The sequence below is a fragment of the Oryzias latipes genome, chromosome 4 (assembly GCF_002234675.1).
Source record: "Oryzias latipes chromosome 4, ASM223467v1".
Taxonomy (NCBI): domain Eukaryota; kingdom Metazoa; phylum Chordata; class Actinopteri; order Beloniformes; family Adrianichthyidae; genus Oryzias; species Oryzias latipes.
Window position 1 is genome coordinate 7,810,070 of NC_019862.2, and position 22,390 is coordinate 7,832,459.

Genomic DNA, 22,390 nt, shown 5'->3' on the forward strand with positions numbered 1-22,390 from the left:
ATTAAAGTAATCCAAAAGTACCTAGTAGAATAGAATAAAAAGCGTTTGTCATACCTGGTATAGCCAAGTCCAGGTACAGTTTTCTCCAATGTGCAAGGTCAATACAGAGAAATGAAAAGAAAAACTGACAGAACACCTTACGTTACGAAGAAACGTGCAAAATCAGACAAATGTGCCAGAAAGAGGACAGAGTAATCCAAAAGTAACAAAGTAATCAGAATGACATCACTGTGTGGAAAACTGCTGGAAGTGTCTCAGAGGTGTCCACACGTCGTCCACAGGAGTCTTTGCGTCTGCGGAGATCCATCCACAAAGCAGAACAGGTTTCATTGATCTGCAGGAATCTGAGGATCAGAATGGGTTCCTAAAACCCTCGACCTCTGTGGGTTTTTTCCGTCACCAACCTGCAGCTTCATGGGAATCACTTTTATTTGAAATGGTTTATTTCAAGCAATCAAAGCAAGAATAATGCACAAAACAATACAATCAGCAGTTATACATTCATACAGAGATGTATCAACAAAGTATAGCTGCAGCTTCTTGCCCTCGCCCTCTTAGAACAGATGCACTTTGCTGCTGATCAGATACCAGAACCAGAACCAGGTCCGGGGCAGTAAAACCTCCATCCAGCAGTGAACACCGGCGGCTAAAGCTGAAGGCCACAGTCACTTCCCGGTTGAAGCTTCGCTCCACGTCTTTCAATAAAGAGAAAAGAGATGGCAGAACATCGACAAATAAGTTTTATTGGAATCTTTTTGTACATTAGAACCAGAACCAACACATCTTCTATTAGCATAAAATGACTCTTACAGAAATCGAAAGGACCAAAATGTTAAGACTGCCGAACAGAACTCCTGTTTTTTGGTTTGTTTTTCGCTTCGTGCAACACTCCGTCTGCACATCACGGGATGGGGGTTGTCAGGACGAGCAGCCAAAAGCAGAAGAACACAAAAGCTCGAGCAGGACGGGAGGCTGGAAGGAGAACAACACAGGACCGAGGCTGGGTCAGCTGGTCGGGAAGATCCAACCACACTCTCCAGGTCTGGATCTTCAAATCGGCTCAAAGCTTCTTCCAGGATGGAGGTGGAAAGGAAGCATGGAGCACCACGTCAGCAGGAGCAGAGAGGCTTCAGGGGAACGTTCAGAAGAACCGAGGAGAAAACGTCCCATCAGGAGAGGAGACTGAGATCCAGGAGGCTGCAGGTTCTGAAGCAGCATCAGCAGCTGGAACTCACGTTCCTACAGCAGGTATCAGGCCCACAGGCGGCGTTCTCATGTCAGAATTCATGCGCCGGGACCCTGCGGCCATTTCTGCAGAGAACGCCACGCCTGGACCACAACGGGATCCTGCAAGGTGGAGGAGGTGGAGGAGCAGGTGACTGCAGGACAAACAGGCTCCAGTCATGAAGCGAGTTTGTGAAATGTAGCCTCCACTGTTGCCATAGAAAAGATTCAACCATACAAAATCAGTTTGTGAACTGTGTGTGTGTGTGGGGGACTCAACATCTTGGAGGCGGAGCTAAGGGGGGGGGGGGGGGGGGGGCTTGTAAACTGCTGCTGGTGACAGAAGACGTGAGGGAAAGCCAGAACAATAAAACCTAAGATAGGGAGGGGAGGAGCCCGCCATGGCGTGCTGCAGCGTCACAGCAGCCCCGCGGCGTGCAGCGGCCCGCCTCCGTCCAGTCACTCGGTGACGCGGGTAGGGGTGCTCGGCTGGTTCAGGGTCATCGTTTTGCACAGCCAGCCGGCAAAGTCCACGCCGTCCACCTCTGATCGCTTGATGAACGTGTGACTCTGCAAAGCAAAGAGGAACTTCAGCTGGAAGGAAGAGCGCGGCGAGAAGGTCTGAGGCCTGGAGACTCACCATCAGCATCTTCAGATCTGCCCTCTCAGCCGGGTTCTTGATCAAACTGCAACAGCAGAGACAGAACGTGAACCAAACGCGACTGGGATTGAAATCATGACAAATTCACCGATTTTTGTCTCTATTCAGCAGAAAAGCTGCCTGCGGGTCGGGAGAGATGGCGGCTTCTGTGGGACGCTGTCAGGAGGAAGCTGGTCCTTCCACTGCTCACCATTTAGTCACAAAGTCCTGGAAGTCACTGGTGAAGACACCATGAGGCAGTTTTGGGGGGGGCTGAGGAGGAAACAGCAGAAGCTGAAGATCAGAAGCAGCTCTGAAACCTGGCGTTCATGATAGAGACCCACGCCCCTCAGACCTCATTCACGATGTAGTCCAGGAGTTCAAAGATGGCCATGGCCGGCCTGCTGTCCACGCCGTGTCCTGGAGGGAAGACCCACAGAGACAACATGAAGCTCCGCCTCCCAACCTGAGGAAAGCCCAAACCACGTATGCCTACCGCTCACAGGCCTGCCGGGGGGTCTCGGCCTTTGCGTGTGCGGCTCTCCTTCGGCTCCGTCCAGAATGGCGAATCCGAAGATTGCCTCCAGCTCTTTGGCGTCGGGTGGGGGGATGGGATAGCGGCCGATCGCCAGCTCCACCAAGGACAGCCCCATGCTCCAAACGTCCGACTGAACAGAGTAGTGCGTCCCCTGCAGTCTCTCCGGCTGTTGAGAGAAAACCACATCAGAGGCGGGGGAGGGTGACTGAGCCAATGGGGCGGGGCGTCACAGGGACGGTGGAGGGAAGGGGGTTGAGGTGATAAGAAGGCGGCAGCAGGAAGGACTAAAAAAATGGACACAGGAGCAGCTTGAAGAACTGCTTCAAATTGGAGGGGCCGAGGGACAGGGACAGAGGGGCAGAGGGACAGGGGCAGGGGCAGGGCCAACTCACAGACATGTAGGAGCGCGTCCCCACAAAGGAGTTGGCCATGGAATCGATGAGCTGGCCGCTCACGCCAAAGTCGCACAGCTTGATCTCCCCGCGGGAGTTGACCAGGATGTTGGAGGGCTTGACGTCTGCAGACAAACAAGAGGAGGTGATGCGTTCAGGGACACACAGGCAGTCGGGAAAGCCCAGCTCCTCTGTGAATCAGATTTAACAGACGTCAACGTGACAGAAGGTCTGCAGTTCAGCTGCTCCTTCACAGATCTGAGGAGTGACTCGTCCCCTGTGATCCTGGATTTCCCAAATTTGATTCCAGAAACCCTGAACGCCTCAATCGGGATTTGAACCATCAGACATCGACGGAGAGCTCTTCTCAACACTGGCTGTCCAGAGAAACCACAGATCCACCGGGGATCTTCTGAGCAGGCTGGTTAGCGGGGGGGATGCTGTGCAGACGGGGACGCTGAACCAAAGCCGTGGATTTGAACACCACGACAACAGGCTCCAGACTCAAACCAGTGAACAGACGCCACACATTTCCTGTCCGTCAGCTGTCCAATCAAAGGCAGAAACCTTCCTGCAGAAAACGGCTGTGACCCCCCACCCCACCCCACACACACACAGGACAGCAAGCGTGGGGGGAGGTGGAGGGAGGGGCCACTGGGTGCGGCTTCTCTATAATCAGGTCTGAGAGGCTGTAATTACAGCTGAGCTCCCGGACATCTCCATCCTGAAGCCGACTTCAGCGCACACCTATGATTTCCCTCTGCGGTGGGGGGTGGAGGTCCGCCTCAGAGGGTCTGACCAGAAACAAAACAAAAACGATTTTTACCGAGCCTCTCCAGAACATCAGATCCGTGGAGAACGCTGATGCTTTCAGAGATGTTTACTCCTCAGGAGCCGGCTGTGGTTCAGCGTCAAAGCAGCGACTGTTCCTTCACACCAGCAGGGAGGTTCCTCCTAAGAGGAGCCTCCATCTCAAACGTCTGGCCGCTGTTTTCCTCCCAGATTCAAAGGTGTGATCTGACATTTGGACCGTTGGTTCTGTTCACGCGGTGGTGCTCCGGTTGCATCATGATAATGGTTCTACCGTCATATTAGGAGGAGCCAACGAGCGTATGAGGACAGAAGAGCAGACATGATGTTTGTCGGTGTTGGAGGCGTGGTTACCTCTGTGCATGATCTGGTGCTTCTCCCGCAGGTAAGCCAGCCCCCTCAACACCTGCCAACGACACAGCAGAGAAGATCCAGCAGCAGAACAAACCCATTCCAGAGGAACAGACCCCCCCCCCCAGCCACAGGCTCTTACCGCTATGCTGACTTTTCCAAGAATCTCCTCAGGGATTCTCCGGGCTTCCTTTAGGACCTGATCCAAGGATCCACCATCCTGTGGAGACAGAAGACGTGGATGAGAACCTCAACCAGCAGGACGTCTTCAGGGATCCTGGAGGCTCAGAGTCTCACCATGTGCTCCATGCAGATGCTGATCTCTCCATCGCTGTAGAAAGCCCCGTAGAAGCCCACGATGTAGGGGGAGTTGCATTCGTGGAGCACCTGCAGCTCCCTGATGATCTGGTTCCTGATGGCAGGTTTGATTTCCAGGTGGATTAGCTAAAGGAGGGAAGAGGTGGAACAGTGTGGGAGTTGTCTGCAGGACCATAGACACTTGCAGTACCTCAGTGGAACGTCTGGATGGTTTCTGAGGGGGCGTGCATCACTGTGGGGGCAGCAGATTCAGCAACACGACCCACCGCCCCTCCACTAACAACTACAGGAAACTAAGTCTTCTGATGGAACTTGGAGGCCTTGAACAGCCTGAGGAAGAACGTCTAACCAGTCTGAGGATCTCGTGAGTGTCAGCCAGAGACCGAGTCCTGTCCCGTCTGCAGCAGGCGCAGACCGAGTCCTGTCCCGTCTGCAGCAGGCGCAGACCGAGTCCTGTCCCGTCTGCAGCAGGCGCAGACTGAGTCCTGTCCCGTCTGCAGCGGTCGTGTTTTATCTGCCACTACAGATCAGTTGCATTCATCTGCGACAGCCACAGACAAGTCAAGTCCCGCCTGCAGCAGCTGAAGCAGACTTGTTGTGTCCTGTCTGCAGCAGCAAGAGACCAAGTCATGTCCCATCTGCAGCAGCCAGAGACCAAGTCGTGTCCCGTCTGCAGCAGCCAGAGACCAAGTCGTGTCCCGTCTGCAGCAGGCGCAGACCGAGTCGTGGCCCGTCTGCAGCGGTCGTGTTTTATCTGCCACTACAGATCAGTTACATTCATCTGCGACAGCCACAGACAAGTCAAGTCCCGCCTGCAGCAGCTGCAGCAGACTTGTTGTGTCCCGTCTGCAGCAGCCAGAGACCAAGTCCTGTCCCATCTGCAGCAGCAAGAGACCAAGTCGTGTCCCGTCTGCAGCAGGCGCAGACCGAGTCGTGGCCCGTCTGCAGCGGTCGTGTTTTATCTGCCACTACAGATCAGTTACATTCATCTGCGACAGCCACAGACAAGTCAAGTCCCGCCTGCAGCAGCTGCAGCAGACTTGTTGTGTCCCGTCTGCAGCAGCTGCTGGTAACTTTGCAGTGCAGAAAAAATTGGGCGGGCTTTGGGAGAAAGTCAGGCTTCAGATTCCAGAATTGCCTTCTTCACCAAACCGTCAGATGAGGTCCTCACCTTGCGGGCCATGACGAGACCCGAGGGCTTGTGGCGGACCTTGTTGACCACGCCCCCGTTTCCTGCCCCCAGCTCACAGATGGGTTCGAAGTCTTCGTCCTTCAGCTCTCCCACCTGAGCCTTCTGGGTGAGGAAGGCCTCCAGACGCTTCCTCTGCTGTTCATCCAGGTCCAGCTCTCCCAGCTTCTTCTGTAAGGCCTCTAGGTTGGCTCTGGGGAAGGGTGTGTGTGTGTGTGTGGGGGGGGGGGGGTCAAAGTACAGATAGAGACAGTTTACACCCCCCTACAGATGATAGATCTGTGCAAAAGAGTGCCCCCTGCAGATTCAGGGTACTGCATGATCTGCATAAAAATGTAAATTGTTAACCCCCCCCGGGACTCACTCGGACGCAGCATCGATGGTGTTGGACGTGGTCTGTCCCTCCCCGATGGGTGTGATGTTCAGGGGAACGGGTCTCCTTTTGGGGGCCATTTCAGGGAATCGTTCCCGCACGGTTCCTTCCGGCAGCGAACAGTCAGTGCGGCCGCGCGGCACCTCTTCCTTGTTCGGCGCTCGTGAGCGGCTAATAAGTTTCCTGGCTAACGTTAGCTTTCACTTCCGTTAGGGGGGGGGCATGTCAGTGTAGCTCAGAGAAAGCGACCATCAGGAGAACCGTTCTCCTGAGAACCGCGGAGGATCTGGATTTTCTAGATATCTATCTGCTGCTAGCCATTAGCTGCTAGCAGGTCGCGCCAGTCCCTCAACAAACGTCCGAGTCCCGACACGCAGCAGCAGCTCCCCCCGCGTCCAAGAGTCACCTGCGGCCGAGGTTCGAAAAGGCGGCGCCCACTTCACCACAGCCTCCAAACTGTAGTTCGTCCTGGTTTCAGTCCGCGAGGAACGACTGCTGAACGCGCGTGGCTCCGCTCCTGACCCCGGTGCCTCAATACAGGAAGCAGCAGCTGCCTACGGCGATGGGGCTGTGGTACAGCGGCGAACCCGCTGAGTGACAGATTACCAGAATCCCAGTGGAAGTCGAAGTGCGGGTGCAGGGACATAAAGGTTTTTCTAAGGCTCGCGCGGCGCTGAGGAGGGGTTTGGTCGGACACCAAACTGCAGCTTTTCTGCGCGTTTATGTCCGCAGACAAACAGGCTTCTTGGGAAACACCGCCATCCCGCGGCCAAAGAGAGAAGTGCAGTCATGCAAAGAATGTCACAGAATATATGGAAGCATTTGTGTAGCATAATCAAAAATAATCGTCAAAACCAGAAATGCTTTTTCATTTTCAAAATGAAGCTGCATTTTTTGACTCAAAAGCAATCCACCAAAATTCTTTTTCATTTTCTTCTTCAACACTGCATGTTCTTACTCAATTCAAATGATATTGACCGAATGTGTAGCAAAATTCATTTAGAAATGTCTAATTTGACAATTAAAATGGATTTACAGATATGCTTTTTAATTTTCAAAAGGTAACTACATCTAATGACTCAAAAATAAAATGAAAAATCAATACTTCAAAATGCTTTTTCATTTTCAACATAAAAACCACTTATTCTGTGTCATTATTTAAACAAATAAGCAAAGGGGGGATTGCATTTTCATTTTAACATCCACCCTGCAAATATTTTGCTACACATTTACCAGAGAACCTTTTGAAAATGAAATGTCAAATAATATTTTCTTTATCCTTTGAATTAAGTGACAGAATGAGCAGTGAAGAAGAAAAAGAAGTTTGGTGGATTGCTTTTTCTTTTTGCAGCTTCATTTTGATAACGAATAAGCATTTCTGGTACTTTATTTTTAATTGTGCTATAGAAACACTTCTATAAAGGGGTGCTGGCATCTTAATGCAGAAAATCATCTATTGTGTAAATGTAATTTCAGCTAATTGACCGGTTTGCCTTTCGGCTTCAGCCCATCAACCCTGCAGTTCTGGAGACTTTGACTTTTCAAACGTAAACTTCAGAAGATTCATCAAACGTGTTTTTCATAGAGACTCAGCTGCACACATCTCCAAAGAGCAGATCTCTGCTGAAGTTTGGTGCCATCATGCAAACGTCTCAGCAGGTTTTCAGAAGACGGCGGCGTTTCATCCGAGATAAATTAGAGGATGAACAGTCAGCGCTGCAACCAAAACCACCCGTTTAGTGAAGCAAACCTAGAGCAGTTCAGTCTGAACCTGATAGACCACAGCTGACGCTTCTTTAGGATGGAGGAGACACAGAAAAAAAGAGAAGGAACCACTGGAGTAGGAGCAAATGCCTCCTGAAGGTGGGCAGCTCCTCCCAGAGCAGAAGTTGAGACTCAGGTCACACAGTTCCAGAAAAGAGGCGAAGATGTTTTTTAAGAACAGATTTTATTAATTCAACACGTCAATAACAGCTGTTAGAATACATTTCTTTATGTTACAGTTTCATCGTCCTGAACAGACTCACACGTGGAACATGTTGGCCACAGCGGCGGCGTCCAGAGCTGCTGCTGAACTCAGCGTTTTGTCACCCAGAAGAATCACCAGGGGGAATTCCAGACGTAATAAAATAAGATTTTCATTTTATTGTCTTTATGAACATTTAAAAAACCAAACTCGTACATAATGAACTGTGAGCCACCGGGCGGCCATGCTACGTTCTGCATTTACAAAGAGAAGCCACTAAGAGAAGTAAAAGAAAAAAAAACCAGGGACCCCACAGGCTCAAACCATCTACGCGGCTCGGTCCCACCAACCATGATGTCACGAGACGCTGAGGAGATCCACTCCGGCCGCCTGACCCTCCAACAGACGAGGAGTTCTATGGACAGAACCTTCAGCGGAGCCACAGGAGCAGAACTCCTCGAACACCCGAAGCCTTCGTGTCTTCCAAACCGGAAGATCAGATTTCATTTGACTCCAGCTTCTTTTTCTAACCATGAATCCGCCTTCTTCTGCTGTGAAGGAAGTTCTGATCCAAATGCAACATGGAGATGCGGATGAGAACGTGTCGTGGACAAGCGCGACCCTCTAGTTGAAACCCTCAGAACCTAAAGCCCACGGCGAATGGAAACGGGTCACAAAGTGCAGGAACAAATGAAAACATGCAGAGCTTCCAAACGAGTCCTCTGAAGGTTTTCCATCAAAGTGCAAACATCTCTTCCACCGGGAGATGCGACGGCCTGAAGATTCACTCTGGGACTAAAACGGATCCTGCAAAGCCGGCTCTGGTGTGAGCTCATCAGCAGAGACAGGAGCCTGACGGGCGGGGCAACGGGAGGTTCAACTGTTGTGAGATGTGTGACGGACAACAGCCGCTCCACCTGACAGCAGGAGGTCCAGGAAGCAGAGCAGTGCGAAGAGCGCAGTGATGCAGCTGCAGAGTGACAGCCTCTGACCTTCAGACGTCTCCACTGACCCAAACGCGCAGCTCCGCCCATCACTTCCTGTCCACAAACGTCTTTGCAGGAGCCAGGCAGACCACATCCTGAACTTCAACCAAAATAAGAGCTTCACCTGTGAACCTGGATTTGGACCGAGAACAGGGTCACATCGTATGAAAGTCCAGTGTAGAAACATCTCAGGAAGTCTGCAGCTGCTCCAGAGCTGCTCTCAGATCTGTGGGCCGAGCTTCTGCGGTTGAGGTAGGTTTCTCCATCCGAGGACGCGTAGAAGGAAAGCTTCGGGGGGGTGTTGTGCTCTGCACCTCCATGAACCAGATGATCCTGAAACATCTGGTTAACGTTTGGACTGATGCTATGAACCAAGATCTCCACCTGACCTGCTCCTCAGACCTTCATGTCTTCTCATCTGATGTTTTCATCTTCAACAACAACAAAAAAGGACAGAGGCGGCTGGCTTACAACTTCCTGTCCATCACTAATGTGAGAAGAATGTGATGCAAACACTGAAGGTCCGCAGCGGCGGCGGACAGTCTGTACAAAGAGACGGTGAAGGGGAGGAGTCTGGAGACTAAGGGGGCGGGGCAGCAGTAGTCAGGAGATCAGTCTTTACAGCAGGAACGGGATGGAACGGGGTTTACTGCAAGCTTAAAGGAGGAGCAGCCCCCATTGGGACATGGAGACACCGCGTTCTCCTCCAGAAACCGGCGTTGGTTTGCCAGGACGCCACGAAGAGGAGTGACGCGCTGTGAGCATCAGGCTCCTTCTGCCCTCAGGTCTGAACCTCCATGCTCCTCTGCCTCAGTCTGTCAGGAGAACTGCAGGGTCAGTACGCCGTGACCAAGTCCTTGTCGTAGTTGTATCGTCCCCTCTTGGGGGCGGGGCTGTCGGCGCTGTCCTCAGTGTCCTCACTGTCCCCTCCAGCCCCACCCCCCTCCTCCTCAGAGGAGGAGTCCAGAGTCAGATCTACTACCACACCTCCTGCTGCCGGTGCTCCCGTGACTCCAGCCATCCCTGAGGAGCTGCTTCCGGGTCGGCCCGTCAGGCTGGTGCTGCTGTGGGCCGGAGAATGGCCGTTGGCTTCAGGACTGCCTGCAGACACAAACCCAGCAGGTCACGAACTGTAACGCGGCGCAGACGGCGCTCTAAGAAACGCGCAGACGCTTACATATGTCAACAACCGAGTACTCTGGAGTTTTACTGCGCTCCCGCTCTCGTTCCTTCTCCTTTTCATCTCTGATTGGCCGCCAGGAGCCGTCTGTCAAATACTCGATCTCCTCGATGTCCTCACCCGTCAGCTTCAGTATCTCTGAACACAACCTGAAACCCAGATGTGGATAAAAACCTTTAGGTCTGCCAAAGATCTGCAGAACCCAGACTTACAAAAACACTTCAAGTTGTCCTCACGTATAGACAAGGGAAGGTCAAAACAAACATAGCTTTGATTTTTTGTGGTTTTGACTTAAAAACTTGTCAAAGCCCGAGAGTGCAGATGAAGTTTTCAGTCGTAAATGTTGGACACAGCTTTCCTCACCCATCAATGGTGAGGAGCTCAAAGGGAGCCGGCTTGTCGCACACGGGGCAGGTCCACGTCGGCTTCTTCTCGTTCATTTGCAGGAAGAAGACGGCGTCGAAACACTGAAGATGGGCGCAGGTCAGAACTCGGCACGGCACGCCGAGTCGCATCTTCACCAGCTGGAGGAGACAGGAGGAGGAGAGTGGAGGTTAGTCATGGCGTTTTGAGGAACATCAGCAGCAGGACGTCACAGTGAACCACAGGAGGGACAAAGTCCCATGTCTCAAGTCCCAAGTCGAAACCAACAAGTCTCACGTCACCTCCAAGTCCTACAGTTGAATGTTTCGAGTCCTTTAAACAACAGAGTGTTCACATTCACATGCTTTTAGGAACTGGATTTATTCATCAACATTTTGCAGCATATCAGGTAAATTACCTCTGAGCTCATGCATCCAAGCAGATACATATGGACCGAGGAAGAGTTTAAAATGTTTGACTCCATAAAACCAAAACAAAAATAAATAAATTTAACGTTTAAAATTTCTGTCTTTTTTTCAATCCGAAATTTCACATTAACTTCCTGTAAAAACATATTTTTGACAGGAAGTTAATGGGGGACTTGTATTCAAAACAAAGTAAGTCGTATTCAGACAGAAATATTAAACGTTAAACCAAATGTATTTATATCTTTGTGCCCGGACTATGACTTTTTTCACACTGTAATTGAACAGGAAACATAATTAAACTGGTTAGAATCACATACATAAACTGCATTTAGAGGCAAAGCTCACAGAGTGGCTTTGGGGCGGTCTGTCTGTGTGAACTTTTCAGAGCAGAAATAAATGTCGCTCAGTCAAACAGTTCAAACAATCACATGAATTTGTGTTTCCAGTCGTGTCCCGACAAAATAAAGGCTGATGTTATTCCCACACATTTACGTGCAGCCAAGGTGCAGCGAAGATGCAGATTGCTGCGTTTCTCGCACGGTCCTGGATTTTGTGTCCATCAAGGCTAATGATGTTAGCCCGTGTTAGCCTGCCCTAAGCCTTCTTCCAGCTTAATTCTTCCACAAAAAAGCACCGACCACACGGATTAAATAAAACGATGAGCGAACAGGCGCTTCATAATATTCTTAACATTAATAAAAGCACGTTTGGAAGATCGTCTCGTATTACGGAGCTGCTGCACATGCTGCCTGTTTGTGTGGCAGCGGTTTGTTTACAACGAGACCTGGTTCCTCATCCGGGTGATTTTACACTACTGCGCATGCCCAAATCATTCATTCCGACCGAAAGTGTGAGCCATGGGAACGTTTGTTCTAATCGGAAAAAGGTTTTCTGATCCCATGTGCACGGGTGAATTTTAACCCGACCATTGATCCGATCAAGATATTCTGCCCATGTAACCGCGGCTAATGATCCAAAACCCACTTCTAAAGCGGCGTTTGCATTTCTGAAGAAGAACAGGGTGAAGGTGATTGGATGGCCAAGGATGTCTCCTGATCTGAACCCAAACAAACACTTGTGGGGAATTCTGAAGAACAAGTTGAGCATCACTCTCCATCCAGCATCCGGGCTCTAAAAGAGGTTCTTCTTGAAGAATGGAAGAAGTTAGATGTTGCTGTTGTTGTTGACGGTGCTCATCCAAAATACTAGATGTAGTAGTTTTTGTTGCAGGGTGAAGATTATGTGATCCAAGTTAGATCATTAACCTTCATTTCATGTTCTGGAGTTAAAGAAGAGTTCAATAAAACTCAACCTTGTAGAAAGTTTGGACATTTTCCTTGTGTGCATTAAGCTACAGATTAAATTAGTTCTTTTTAAAGAGGGGGTACTCATTTATGCTGAGCACTGTATATTTTATATTTTGTTCATAGGACTGCTGGGCAAACAGAGGACTTGGTAATGCCAGATTTCTGGGAAGTACTCACCGGACAGATGAGAGACACTCTGAGACCCGTGGTCGCAATTTCGCTCTCAGGATCAAAACGAAGTTTGTCTTGGACTGCAGAAGACAGCAGAGGAGAAGGTCATGGCGAGCTGAAGTTCAGTCCCGGAGCCTAAAGTTCAGTCTGAAGGACTTACTGCGTTCACGGCAGCGTTCTGCACTCTCCACAGAGCAGAGCTTCAGCTGGTTGAAGAGGTCGGCGGCAGTGAAGGCTCTCACCAGATACACCGCCAAAGAGTATCGCTGAAAGCAGGAGTTCACAGTTCGTAAGCTCCTCAGGAAAACTTTGGAAAAACTGAGCAGAAACATCGACTCAAGCTCTGAAAACAATTAGGAGACTGGTTCCAGAACCGCTCAGGAAGGTTCTAATATTCAAGCGATTGCAGCAGCAGAAGAGAAGCTCTGAGTTAACACAGAGCTCTTTACGGAACCTTCTTCAGAACTTCCTGTGTTCAGTAGGATCTGGCTAAATCAGCACATAGAAAAGATCTCACAGGGCTCTGTTTTTCAGAGCAGCTGGACTTAAAGAGTGTGATCTAGAAGATCTTTAGCTGCTTCAACTGAAACACAGTTGATCAGAAGGACAGAACCCTGTGATCAAACTATTGTAATATTAAAATCCATCATATTCTCAATAATCAACAGTGGTCTTCTGTAAGAATTCTGGAACCAGTTTTCTGTGGTCCATGACACTCATCATTCAGTACAACGATGATAAACTAAGACAGCTGCAAGGCCGGGTGGATTGTTGGAGCATTATGGGTACTGTAGTCAGGAGCCTTGCGTTGACACTTCATTGTGATGAAGTGAAAAAGTCAGAATTGTTTTTGTCAGTAAAGTTGCATCTGTGGTGTTGTCCTGCAAAGACTGATAACACTACAGTTCACTAGAAAAACTTCCCATCAACTCCTCTGACCAATCACCTGTCTCTGGACCCCTCTAGGAATTCTGGGTAGCGTTTGGCAGTCATACTACACTATCTCCCAACGTTTTTTGGGTTCATGCGTCTTATGATCCGATAATTTGAATGTCTTGATTTCTTCTCACAGAAGCAGATTCTGGTCTCTGGACCCTCTAAAAAAATGGAGGAGAGGCTCAGAAGAATCCGCAAAGCAGGAAGACTGAAGACCTGAAGTAGGAATTGAAGACTTTTGTTTGTTCGTTTTTTAAATAACTTTTTGGTAATTAAAAGTTTCTAATATTAACAAAAGTCCCGTTGCTTGTACCTTTTTGTTTTGTACTTCTTTTCCTTCGATGAAGTCATCCATTTTTCTTTGCGTTTCATTGCTCATCATTGATTCTCCTTCCATTGTTTGCTGCTGTAACACCTGGATTTTCTCCATCATGAGATCAATAAATGTCCGATTTGATCAAAGAGAGCTAGACCCATCAGTGATTAACCTGATTTAAATGTTTGGTTTCTTTAAATTAACGACGTCCCTTTGTTTTTAAAGAAGGAAGTTCTGGAATGTAGGTCAGTTTTTAATCGAGTCAAAAGCTGCAAACCATCCTGTTAGATTGAGCCTGACATTAACATGTGATGAACACGTTAACGTGGCCGTCCAAAGCAGGGAATACCGTGAGAAGAACATGGAACTGTGGTATGGAAGTAACCATGTGACTGACCTTGCCAAAGTTCCCCCAGGTGATGGTGACTCTGTTGGTGACACTGGACAGGTGCAACCAGGGAGTGATGTTTATGGGACGACAGGGACGCCGTGGTTCAACGCCGGGCTTATTGGAAGGATAATATCCCTGTGAACGAAGAAACCAGAGAACCCCAGGTTTAAACAGAACAGAAACTCTGCAGCAGAGGTTCAGATATCTAATGCTGATTTGATCAGGAAGTCGTTTTAGACAGCTTTGTGTTTGTGTCTGTTTGTCCCACAGAGCTGTGGTGCGTTATGGTCCTGCACAAACGGGAAGAGTGGAAAAAAAGACAGAAGCTCTAGAGAGACCTGTCAGAGCGAGCAGCTATGGCAGAACACGGCCCGGATCGGGTTCTGAGATTCTACCGTCAGCAAACACAGGAGATGCATCTTTGCTGAGAGGTTCATCCATTTAAGAGCAGAAATTTTATAATAGATGTCTTTAGAATAAAACCTTTTGTTATTAAAATGGATTTGACATTTTTTCAAATAAAAAAGTTCAAATTTGGGTCATATTGCAAAACCTAAATGCAGGTTTCAAAAACAGTTGTACTAATTCTGGATTGTTTCTGTTTAAATAAAACTAAAGAACAAAAAAACAAACATCAGAGGATTCATGTCGTGATTAGTGGTTATTGATTCCTTCTGAGCGATCCGATTGGATCCCATTCACCAACCCAGAGTGGATCCAGGACATCTTTAGCCCAAACTTAAACCAGTCTGACTCAGAAATACCAGGTGCTGAACAGTGCAGGTGAAGTTTTCATAATAATTTGGAAAAGGGAAGAATTCCTCAGATTTACATTCCTGCTTCCTAAAATGAAAAACTATCTGCTGCTATGATTTGCTGACAAATATCTTGTGAAAAGAGCAGAAAGAAAGGGATTTTTGAAAGCTGAAGCTCTGCAGAACATCACTAATGTGGACCTCAGAGAACCCAGCAGCAGGAAGGCTTTCAGTTCCAGGTTTAGGTTGGACCATCAGTCCGAGCCCAAAGTCATGAGATTCTAACTCCATCAGAACTTCCTAAACTCCTCTAAAAAGACGTCATCTGCTGCCATGATGCAACACAACTGTGTTTGTGTGTAGTTGCTGCTCATTTTCCAGCTCCAACACAACTGCTGAAGATTTCCTGCTAAGAAGACTGCCTGCCACCTGTCTGTTTCTAAATGCAACTTCCCACATTTTCTAAAAGTCGCGTTCCAACATTCAAGGCCGACTCACAGGAAGTTTCTTCTGTTCAAACCACTACCGACGTTTTTACATGCAGATAGATCTGAAAAAAACAACTAAAAAAACAACAACAAAATATCGTGAAAAAATTCTGTATTTTTTCAGCTCCTCTATAGAAATAGATTGCCTTTGTTGTCATGTTTTTTTTTTAAAGAAATCCTGCCTCCTCTGCTGCCAATAACCTGGATCAGGTGCATTTAGCCAATAAGGAGCTTGAATGGCAGGTTAGTTGGAAAACATGTAGGACACCGCTTCCTTCATGTCATCTGCATTGTTGGTCTGGGGTCTCTTCTTCTTGACTAGAGTCCATGGATTTTCCATCAGGTTCATGTCAGATGAGTTTTCTGGTTCATCAAGCTCAGTAACACCATGGTCACTGCAGAAGCTTTGGGTACTTTAGTCTGCACAGGAACAAGGTCCTGCTGGACAGTAAAATCAGCCTCTCCATGCAGCTGGCCAGCAGAGGGCAGCATGAAGTTCAGCAGAGTTTGATGCTGTCCTGTGGCCAGCTGAGACGCTCCTGGCGTCTGTGGTTCTAGAGCAATTTGACACGGGAAATGCAGCCTTTGCATCCGTCTGTCTCTTGGTGCTCCGCCTCCAGCCTTGTGATGCCTCTCAAGGCTGCCGTTTTCCCTGCAGAACTTTTTCTTTCCCCTCAATGTTCTGGTCGCAGAAATCTGAACTACCAGCTTGTACAGCAGTGAGCTCTCCAGCTGGTTCTCCTTGTGAAAGTGTTGATGAGTGCCTGATGGACATCTGTCATGTCAGCAGTCTTCTCCATGGTTGGAAGCAGACTGAGAGCATTGAAAGGCTCAACAAAGCTTTGCAGATGTTTTCAGTTCATTAACTGATCAAACGGAGACGCCATCCAATACTTTTTTTTTTTAAAAAGGTTTCATTTTCAGAGACACTGATTTTGGGTTTTCATTTCCTGTAAACTCATCAAAATGACGAGAAAGACTGAGCACATTTCCATCAGTAATGACTCTACATGATGTACAAGTTTACAACAGCAAACTTTCCATGTTTCAGCTTCTACGGAGGCCTAAAGAGCAGCCGGTCCCCTGCAGGTTACCAACAGAAGCTTCACTTGCCCATAGAGCAGTGACAGTGTGGGATTTTTGATCACTGCGGTGATGAACCAGCAGGGGGCGCGGTGCCGCGCCGACACACTTTGTTTATAGAGACAAGTAACTTTGCGCTGCGCAAAAAGTTCCCAAACAAAACATGATATTCATCGCACTCTAGCAGTGCATGTTCATGTTCATGTGGAGTGAAAGAGAACAGTAATAAAAGGTTTCTCTCAGAATAACAGTGATTCTTTATGAAACCGCTCTGGAGTAGAGCTGTGATGGTGTGGGATTTCTGATCACCGCGGTGATGAAGCAGCAAGAGTCGTGGTGTCGCACTGGAAATTAAATTAAATAGAACGCAGTCAATTTGTCGTATTTCGTCGAGAGACGGAAACTTCTGTTGTAAAATGAGGATGTGTATGTGCTGCTGAAACTGCGCGCGTGTGTAAAAGAAGAGGGAGCGCGTGCAGGGAGTGAGAGCCGCACACAGGGAGTAAATTTTCCCTCTTTACAAACTGTGACAGGACAAAGAGCGAGTCAACTCACTGGTACGTGACAGTAGGACTGGTTGACTTTTACAGCGATGTTGGGAGGATACTGGTCCTCTTCAACTCCGATGGAGTCTGAGTAACAGATTCTGCAGAGACAAATAAAAGGCATCAGAGAACTGAATGAAGGACATGTCAGGAACAGCAATCAGGGCCTCAAGAGTCACCAGGTTTTCACCTGTAAGTGGAGGAGTCACCACCTAGTTTTTCATGACAAACAAAAGCACCACGTAGTTTCAGACTCGATTGGAATTGGATGTTGGATTACAATCGGATCCGATTTTTTTATCCTTTACATGTGTTTAATTCTATAGATTTCAAGCTTATTATTACAGACAAATGTTCTCCTAGAAGTCTGCATATCATGAACGGATCACGTTTTATTGCCGTAAAGCGCAGCAGAATACGACACCAGTCTGAGAAAGAGGCGCACAAAAACAGTAAAGTTAGCGAGATATTCACTGATTCAGACTTCCAGGATCAATAACTTTTTAGGCAAATATTTTTTTTAAAGTGCCTCTATTGGTTTGTCTAAACTCAAACATCGACCTGCAAACAGAAAAAATAGTTTGTTTTTAATGAGAAAGGCGCTCTCTGTTCTGCTGACAGAGAAACTGCGGGGAAATTTTTGAATATAAGCTTTATTCTAGACGCCAGGTTCAGCACAAAAGTATCAATATACACTGTATATTTATGCAAACGTAGAATGATATAAAATAATCTTAAGTACCAGGGGTTGGAATGAATAACCAAAGTATATAATGGAAACGTTAAACTAGATTTGAAAATATTACAGATCTAACATTTTTAAACAACTTGATGTTGGGAGCAAATTTTAAGACACTTTAAAGCTTTGTGGATTTTTTGAAAAATGAACCGATTTAATAGTTTGACCTCCATCAGAAATAAAAACAATTGTGGGTTTTTTGTCAGAAATTTTACATTTATGAAGGTAAAATATAACAAGGAGTTTGAATATATTTATTAAAACTTAAAGGGCATTTTCTTATGTTGGTGGAAGCCAAACAATATATGTTCCGTCCAGACGCGTAACAAGGACTGAGCAGACGCCTAATCTATGAATAACGAGTGCTGCTCTAAAAACTATGGTGAAAACTATAAGCTTACTACTGCATGATGTGTATTCAAAAAATAAAGATTTTTTTTACTCTAAATCCAATCTAAAGCAGTGTTACTTAATCAATATGCTTTAGTAAAGTCAAGCATCTTGATTATATAGTAAATTGTTGAAGGAACACTATTGGATTTGTGATAATAGATTAGCTTAATGGAAAAAAAAAAGTTTTGCACTTGGAGAAGGTGGTTTTTGAGGGGCATCGAAACGACATATTTCCCAAAACTGCAATGGAAGCACTTTTTAGAATTAAATGAGGCACATGACCAACAACCGGATGGCGATGCGCTTCTTGGTAGGAACCGGGGGCCTTGGGCGCTGCAAAGCAGGCGCCACCAGAGGTCCCAGAGCATCACACAGATCATCAAAAGTTAAGCGTATCGTGTGGAATTGTTGGATCCACAGCTCCTCTGTAAAAATCAACAACCACAATTTCCCAAAATGCCTTCATCTGTAGCCACTCCCACGGCCTGAAGAAGACGCCGACGTCTCCTTTGATATACGATGATGATGAGCGCTAGTGCTGTGGCAGAAATCTGAATGCATCAATCAAAGTATTGTTCACATCAGTCGCCGTGATTCTGAATGAATTATGGTTATAATTATAGTATAATTTGTTCTCATTCGCATAGTTATGATTTATCGGAAACAGTGTAATTTTGTTTTTTCAACGGTTTTAAAATTTTGATAAAGTTTTGTGCTCTTGTGTTATGGAAACACAGCTGATGAAAACCACCTAGCAAACCTGGAAAGAGGTCTTTTTCCAATTTGGAAGGTTTGCAATTCCATGTGGAAAGAGCACTGGCTTGTAAAGTACCAAGTAAACGTCCTTGAACTTTACAAACAACTGTCCTACAGGGACTCCTCCTCTAAAGTTTTGGAAGTTGTGTAGTGGATAGACAGTCAGAGGAAAACAGGCTTTGTGGATGCCTGGAAAATGCATGTGGGGCTCCTTTCTCCTCAGTAGGTGTAGGAGGAATACTCCTTTGAGACCCCGGATTAATGGTATAAACATGAACCAAGAAATACTGATGAAATGCGAAACAGCATAAAAGAATAATAAAAACACATTCAAATGTATACTTTGAGAAAGATTCTGACAAGAAACAGGAGGAATTAGCAGATGATCAAAGGGTGATGGAACGTACCTAAGAACCACTTGAATTGATCGGATTCCCGGTCGCAGCTCACTAAGAAAGAAACAGAGTGATTACATTTCAACCAAACGGCTGTAAATAAAACCGGTATTATGGTTTTCTAGTTACCTTGCATTTCTGATCTGGTCTGCTTGGTTTGGTGTTAATTCAAAGATGCATTGACTGTCCTGCAGTTTGTCATTGTTCTGAGGGACTGCAAACATTTAAAAGAAACAAAACCAGTTACAAAAATCTAGACAAAAGGAAAACCAACCTTCAGTGTGAGGGGTAAACAGCTGTTCCACACTCACTTAGCTCTGTAGGTGGCAGCAGTGTCTCTAAAGTCTGGTAAAAAGACAGTGGGACCATGTTGACCTCCACTGCAGGGGCAGTGAGCGGTTTGGAGATGCCGTTGAGGTAGTCTGTGCCCTGAGAAGCGGTGGGAGAAGAGCTGATGGGCGAGTACGCGACTGGGACGCCCTCTGGACGCCGTGCTGCCAACCAGCCAGATGTTTTAGGGAACCGCGACTCATAAAGCTGCCTGACATTTTTTAGCAGTTCTGGGCTGTACTCTGTCTGCACAAGCCGCAACGCTCGCCCCACCAGGTCCTGCTTCAGCCCACTTTTGCTGCGACCCATTGAGGCCAACAGCGTCTGCAGGTCTGAGACCCGGAAACTTTTGACCATGTTCTGAAACGAGACAAAGAAAATGGTATTTGAAGAACTCTGAAAAAGTGATGAGCTTTCTCAGAAAGAGGGTTTGGGTACAACCAGAGCAAACGGTACAAACATCAAAATTACTTTGATAGAAATAAAAAAGCTCTATAATGTTCTATGTGTTTTTACAACAAAGAGAAGTATCAGAAACATACCAGAAAACACAATGCGGATTCTGTTTTATAATACAAGTAATTATAGAATTAAATCCAGAATAAATTCTGACAGATTCTAGTTTTTAGGAAGAACTTAAATTACAACAAAAAGCAAAATTTATACTATAGATTAACTTGGTTCAAACTAGGGCTGCACGACATAAGGAAAACTCGCGATATTGGTGATTAAGATTGCGATAACGATATAATTTGCGGTATATAAACAAAGAGCAAAACAACCAAAAACATAATTCACATTTCATAGCAACCGTTTAAAAATTATATTCCAAATGACCCTCGTCGACATAGGAGGTGATCATCTAACATAATAGGCCTCCATCTGATTGGTCAACAACGTGAAGGAGTCCATCCGATTGGTCAAATGCATAAAGGGATTTATTTGATTCGTTAAATGCTTCAAGTTGCCATAAGATTGTTTTAGCACAATTAAGGTGACCATTATTGCAATTTTTGCTGTCAAGTTGCACAACTTGATATTGTGAGAAATTTGCGGTATATTGTGCAGCCATAGTTCAAACAATAAGCTACACATGCAAAAGAGAGAAAATGGTGTCCACAACAGTCATAATGAATCACTCTGACAGCTTCATTTACATATTTGACTTCAAGCTCCAGACTAAAATAAATAAAGGTCATAACCTTTCAATGTAAATATGTAAAAACCAAACCTGTGGGATGGGTGGGGATGCTGTTAACCCAGACAGAAAGAAAGCTACAGATTTTAAATGAAAAAGATTGTTTATAATCAATCGGGTGAGGACTTCCATTTACAGGAACGGTTCAATATGAGATGTTTTGTTGCTGCAACATCCTTGCTGGTATTATTAAACATGTTTGTTAAGTCGGCTGGTGGGATTTGGACCCCGGCAGGAAACTGGTCTTCGGTCCAGAGTTTTAAGAATCCGGTGAGAGTGGGATACAGTTGACACAAGCCCTGGTTCGTGTATAGTTCTTTCTAGAAACCGCTCAGACAGACTAGAGAGCAGGCTGCGCTACAGCAAGCTAGCTCCCCTGTGGGTGTTCAATCTCATAGCTACTGAAGGGTTTGACAGGTGCTTTTACTCAACCATCTAAAACCACCATTTACACCGAAACGAAAAGATAAGACGTGAAAACAGCGCAGCTCATCCAGCATCTTTACAGGGAAACACAAACACTTGACCCGCACGTCATTCATTTTCGGTTTCTTCCCTCAGAACCAGCACGGTGCTAGCTAAAACAATGTTCCCATCACCTAGCAGGCTAACAGGTTTAGCAGCACAGCTCGGCAGAGACCGCAGCAGTCTGAATTCATGAGAAAACACGTCCTTAACAACACATTTATACTACAGCCAGGTACTCTACTGAAGGGCGGGATTTAAGCCGCCGCGTTCACGCTCTTTCCACTTCAAATGAGAGTGAACCAGCCTCTACTCACCATCGCCTCCACCAGTTCGGCCGCCATCTTCGTCAAGCAGTACCGCGAGAGTCAGAAGTGACGGCTGGTCTCTCACCAATGAAACTCAGGGTCAGTCTTTATTGACAGGTGGCGGAGCCAATGAAAATATTCATCCTGTGAAAAGGGGCGGGACCACAGGCAACGTGGGAAGCGCTGTCTTTTTTTTAAAGTTACAGTCCAACTATTAATAAAACACTCAGACGAAGGTCTGCGTTTCCAATTAGGCCTCACTCTAAATGCATGAAGTCGTGTGAGGAAGTATGTCGGATTACACTTTGGGTCCGTTTGATAATATCCAGATATTTCGACCTGGCGCTTTAAAGACTATTAAAGTAAAACGCAGATGGAAAGCATGGGGTATCAAATGGAATGGGTCGCATGGTCCATCCGAATCCCGTCCGACCAATAAACTCCGCTCCGGGTTCTGCCTCCAGCCCGGAAAGCGAAGGTAAAGCTTTGTTTGAGATGTTTCTGAATGTAATTCCATTAAGGGGTTATTAAAACATGTACACACAAACACGCGTGCGCGCACCTACACACACTTACACATCTAAAACAGGTTTTAGATAAATAACAATAACCCAGGTAATACCGACATTTATAGGAAACAAAGACATTATATAGGTAACAAAGACATTATATAAGTATCAAATACATTTTACTTGTAACGCAGATATTATACAGGTAATGCAGACATGTTTTAGGTTACAAAGACGTTGCTGTATATAGGTAACAAAGACATTTTATAGGTAACGAAAACATTACATAGGTAACAAACAGTGACGTGCGGTGAGGTTAATGGATGGTGAGGCACTGACGTCATCAATCATATTTACAAACATATGAACCATACTGAGTAACTTATTCACCATTTAATTGACAACAGTTAACGTGTTTTGTTTAAAATATCATTTCAACATGTTTTTTCATATACAAACTGCAGCATAGAAAAAAGCACAAACCTTATTATCGTCTTACCTTTACTTGTAAATAAAGCCCATATGCCGCTCCTTCTGAAGAAAATGA

At 46.5% G+C, this 22,390-nt stretch overlaps 2 protein-coding genes and 2 long non-coding RNA genes across 4 annotated transcripts; 2 read left to right on the forward strand and 2 right to left on the reverse strand.

Annotated features, from left to right (window-relative positions):
- Window positions 1–717: 717 nt before the first annotated feature.
- Window positions 718–6,579, reverse strand: map2k2 (mitogen-activated protein kinase kinase 2). The gene is made up of 11 exons (XM_004067704.3): window positions 5,827–6,579; window positions 5,445–5,655; window positions 4,253–4,399; window positions 4,098–4,175; window positions 3,959–4,010; window positions 2,795–2,919; window positions 2,361–2,568; window positions 2,220–2,284; window positions 2,076–2,137; window positions 1,865–1,910; window positions 718–1,794 (listed from the first exon to the last, which is right to left on the reverse strand). The coding sequence occupies exons 1-11, from the start codon at window positions 5,913–5,915 to the stop codon at window positions 1,684–1,686; spliced, it is 1,194 nt and encodes a 397-aa protein (XP_004067752.1). The 5' UTR covers window positions 5,916–6,579; the 3' UTR covers window positions 718–1,683.
- Window positions 6,580–7,163: 584 nt separating this feature from the next.
- On the forward strand, window positions 7,164–8,102 carry LOC105353893. The gene is made up of 2 exons (XR_908613.3): window positions 7,164–7,698; window positions 7,839–8,102. It is a non-coding gene; the product is annotated as an uncharacterized LOC105353893 (long non-coding RNA).
- On the reverse strand, window positions 7,765–21,450 carry pias4 (protein inhibitor of activated STAT 4). Its single transcript, XM_004067705.3, has 11 exons — window positions 21,344–21,450; window positions 19,345–19,723; window positions 19,163–19,247; window positions 19,046–19,087; window positions 16,761–16,851; window positions 13,886–14,014; window positions 12,397–12,502; window positions 12,243–12,316; window positions 10,331–10,491; window positions 9,965–10,116; window positions 7,765–9,888 (listed from the first exon to the last, which is right to left on the reverse strand). The coding sequence occupies exons 1-11, from the start codon at window positions 21,368–21,370 to the stop codon at window positions 9,623–9,625; spliced, it is 1,512 nt and encodes a 503-aa protein (XP_004067753.1). The 5' UTR covers window positions 21,371–21,450; the 3' UTR covers window positions 7,765–9,622.
- Window positions 13,906–14,507, forward strand: LOC110014922. The gene is made up of 2 exons (XR_002289944.1): window positions 13,906–14,043; window positions 14,150–14,507. It is a non-coding gene; the product is annotated as an uncharacterized LOC110014922 (long non-coding RNA).
- Window positions 21,451–22,390: the final 940 nt, after the last annotated feature.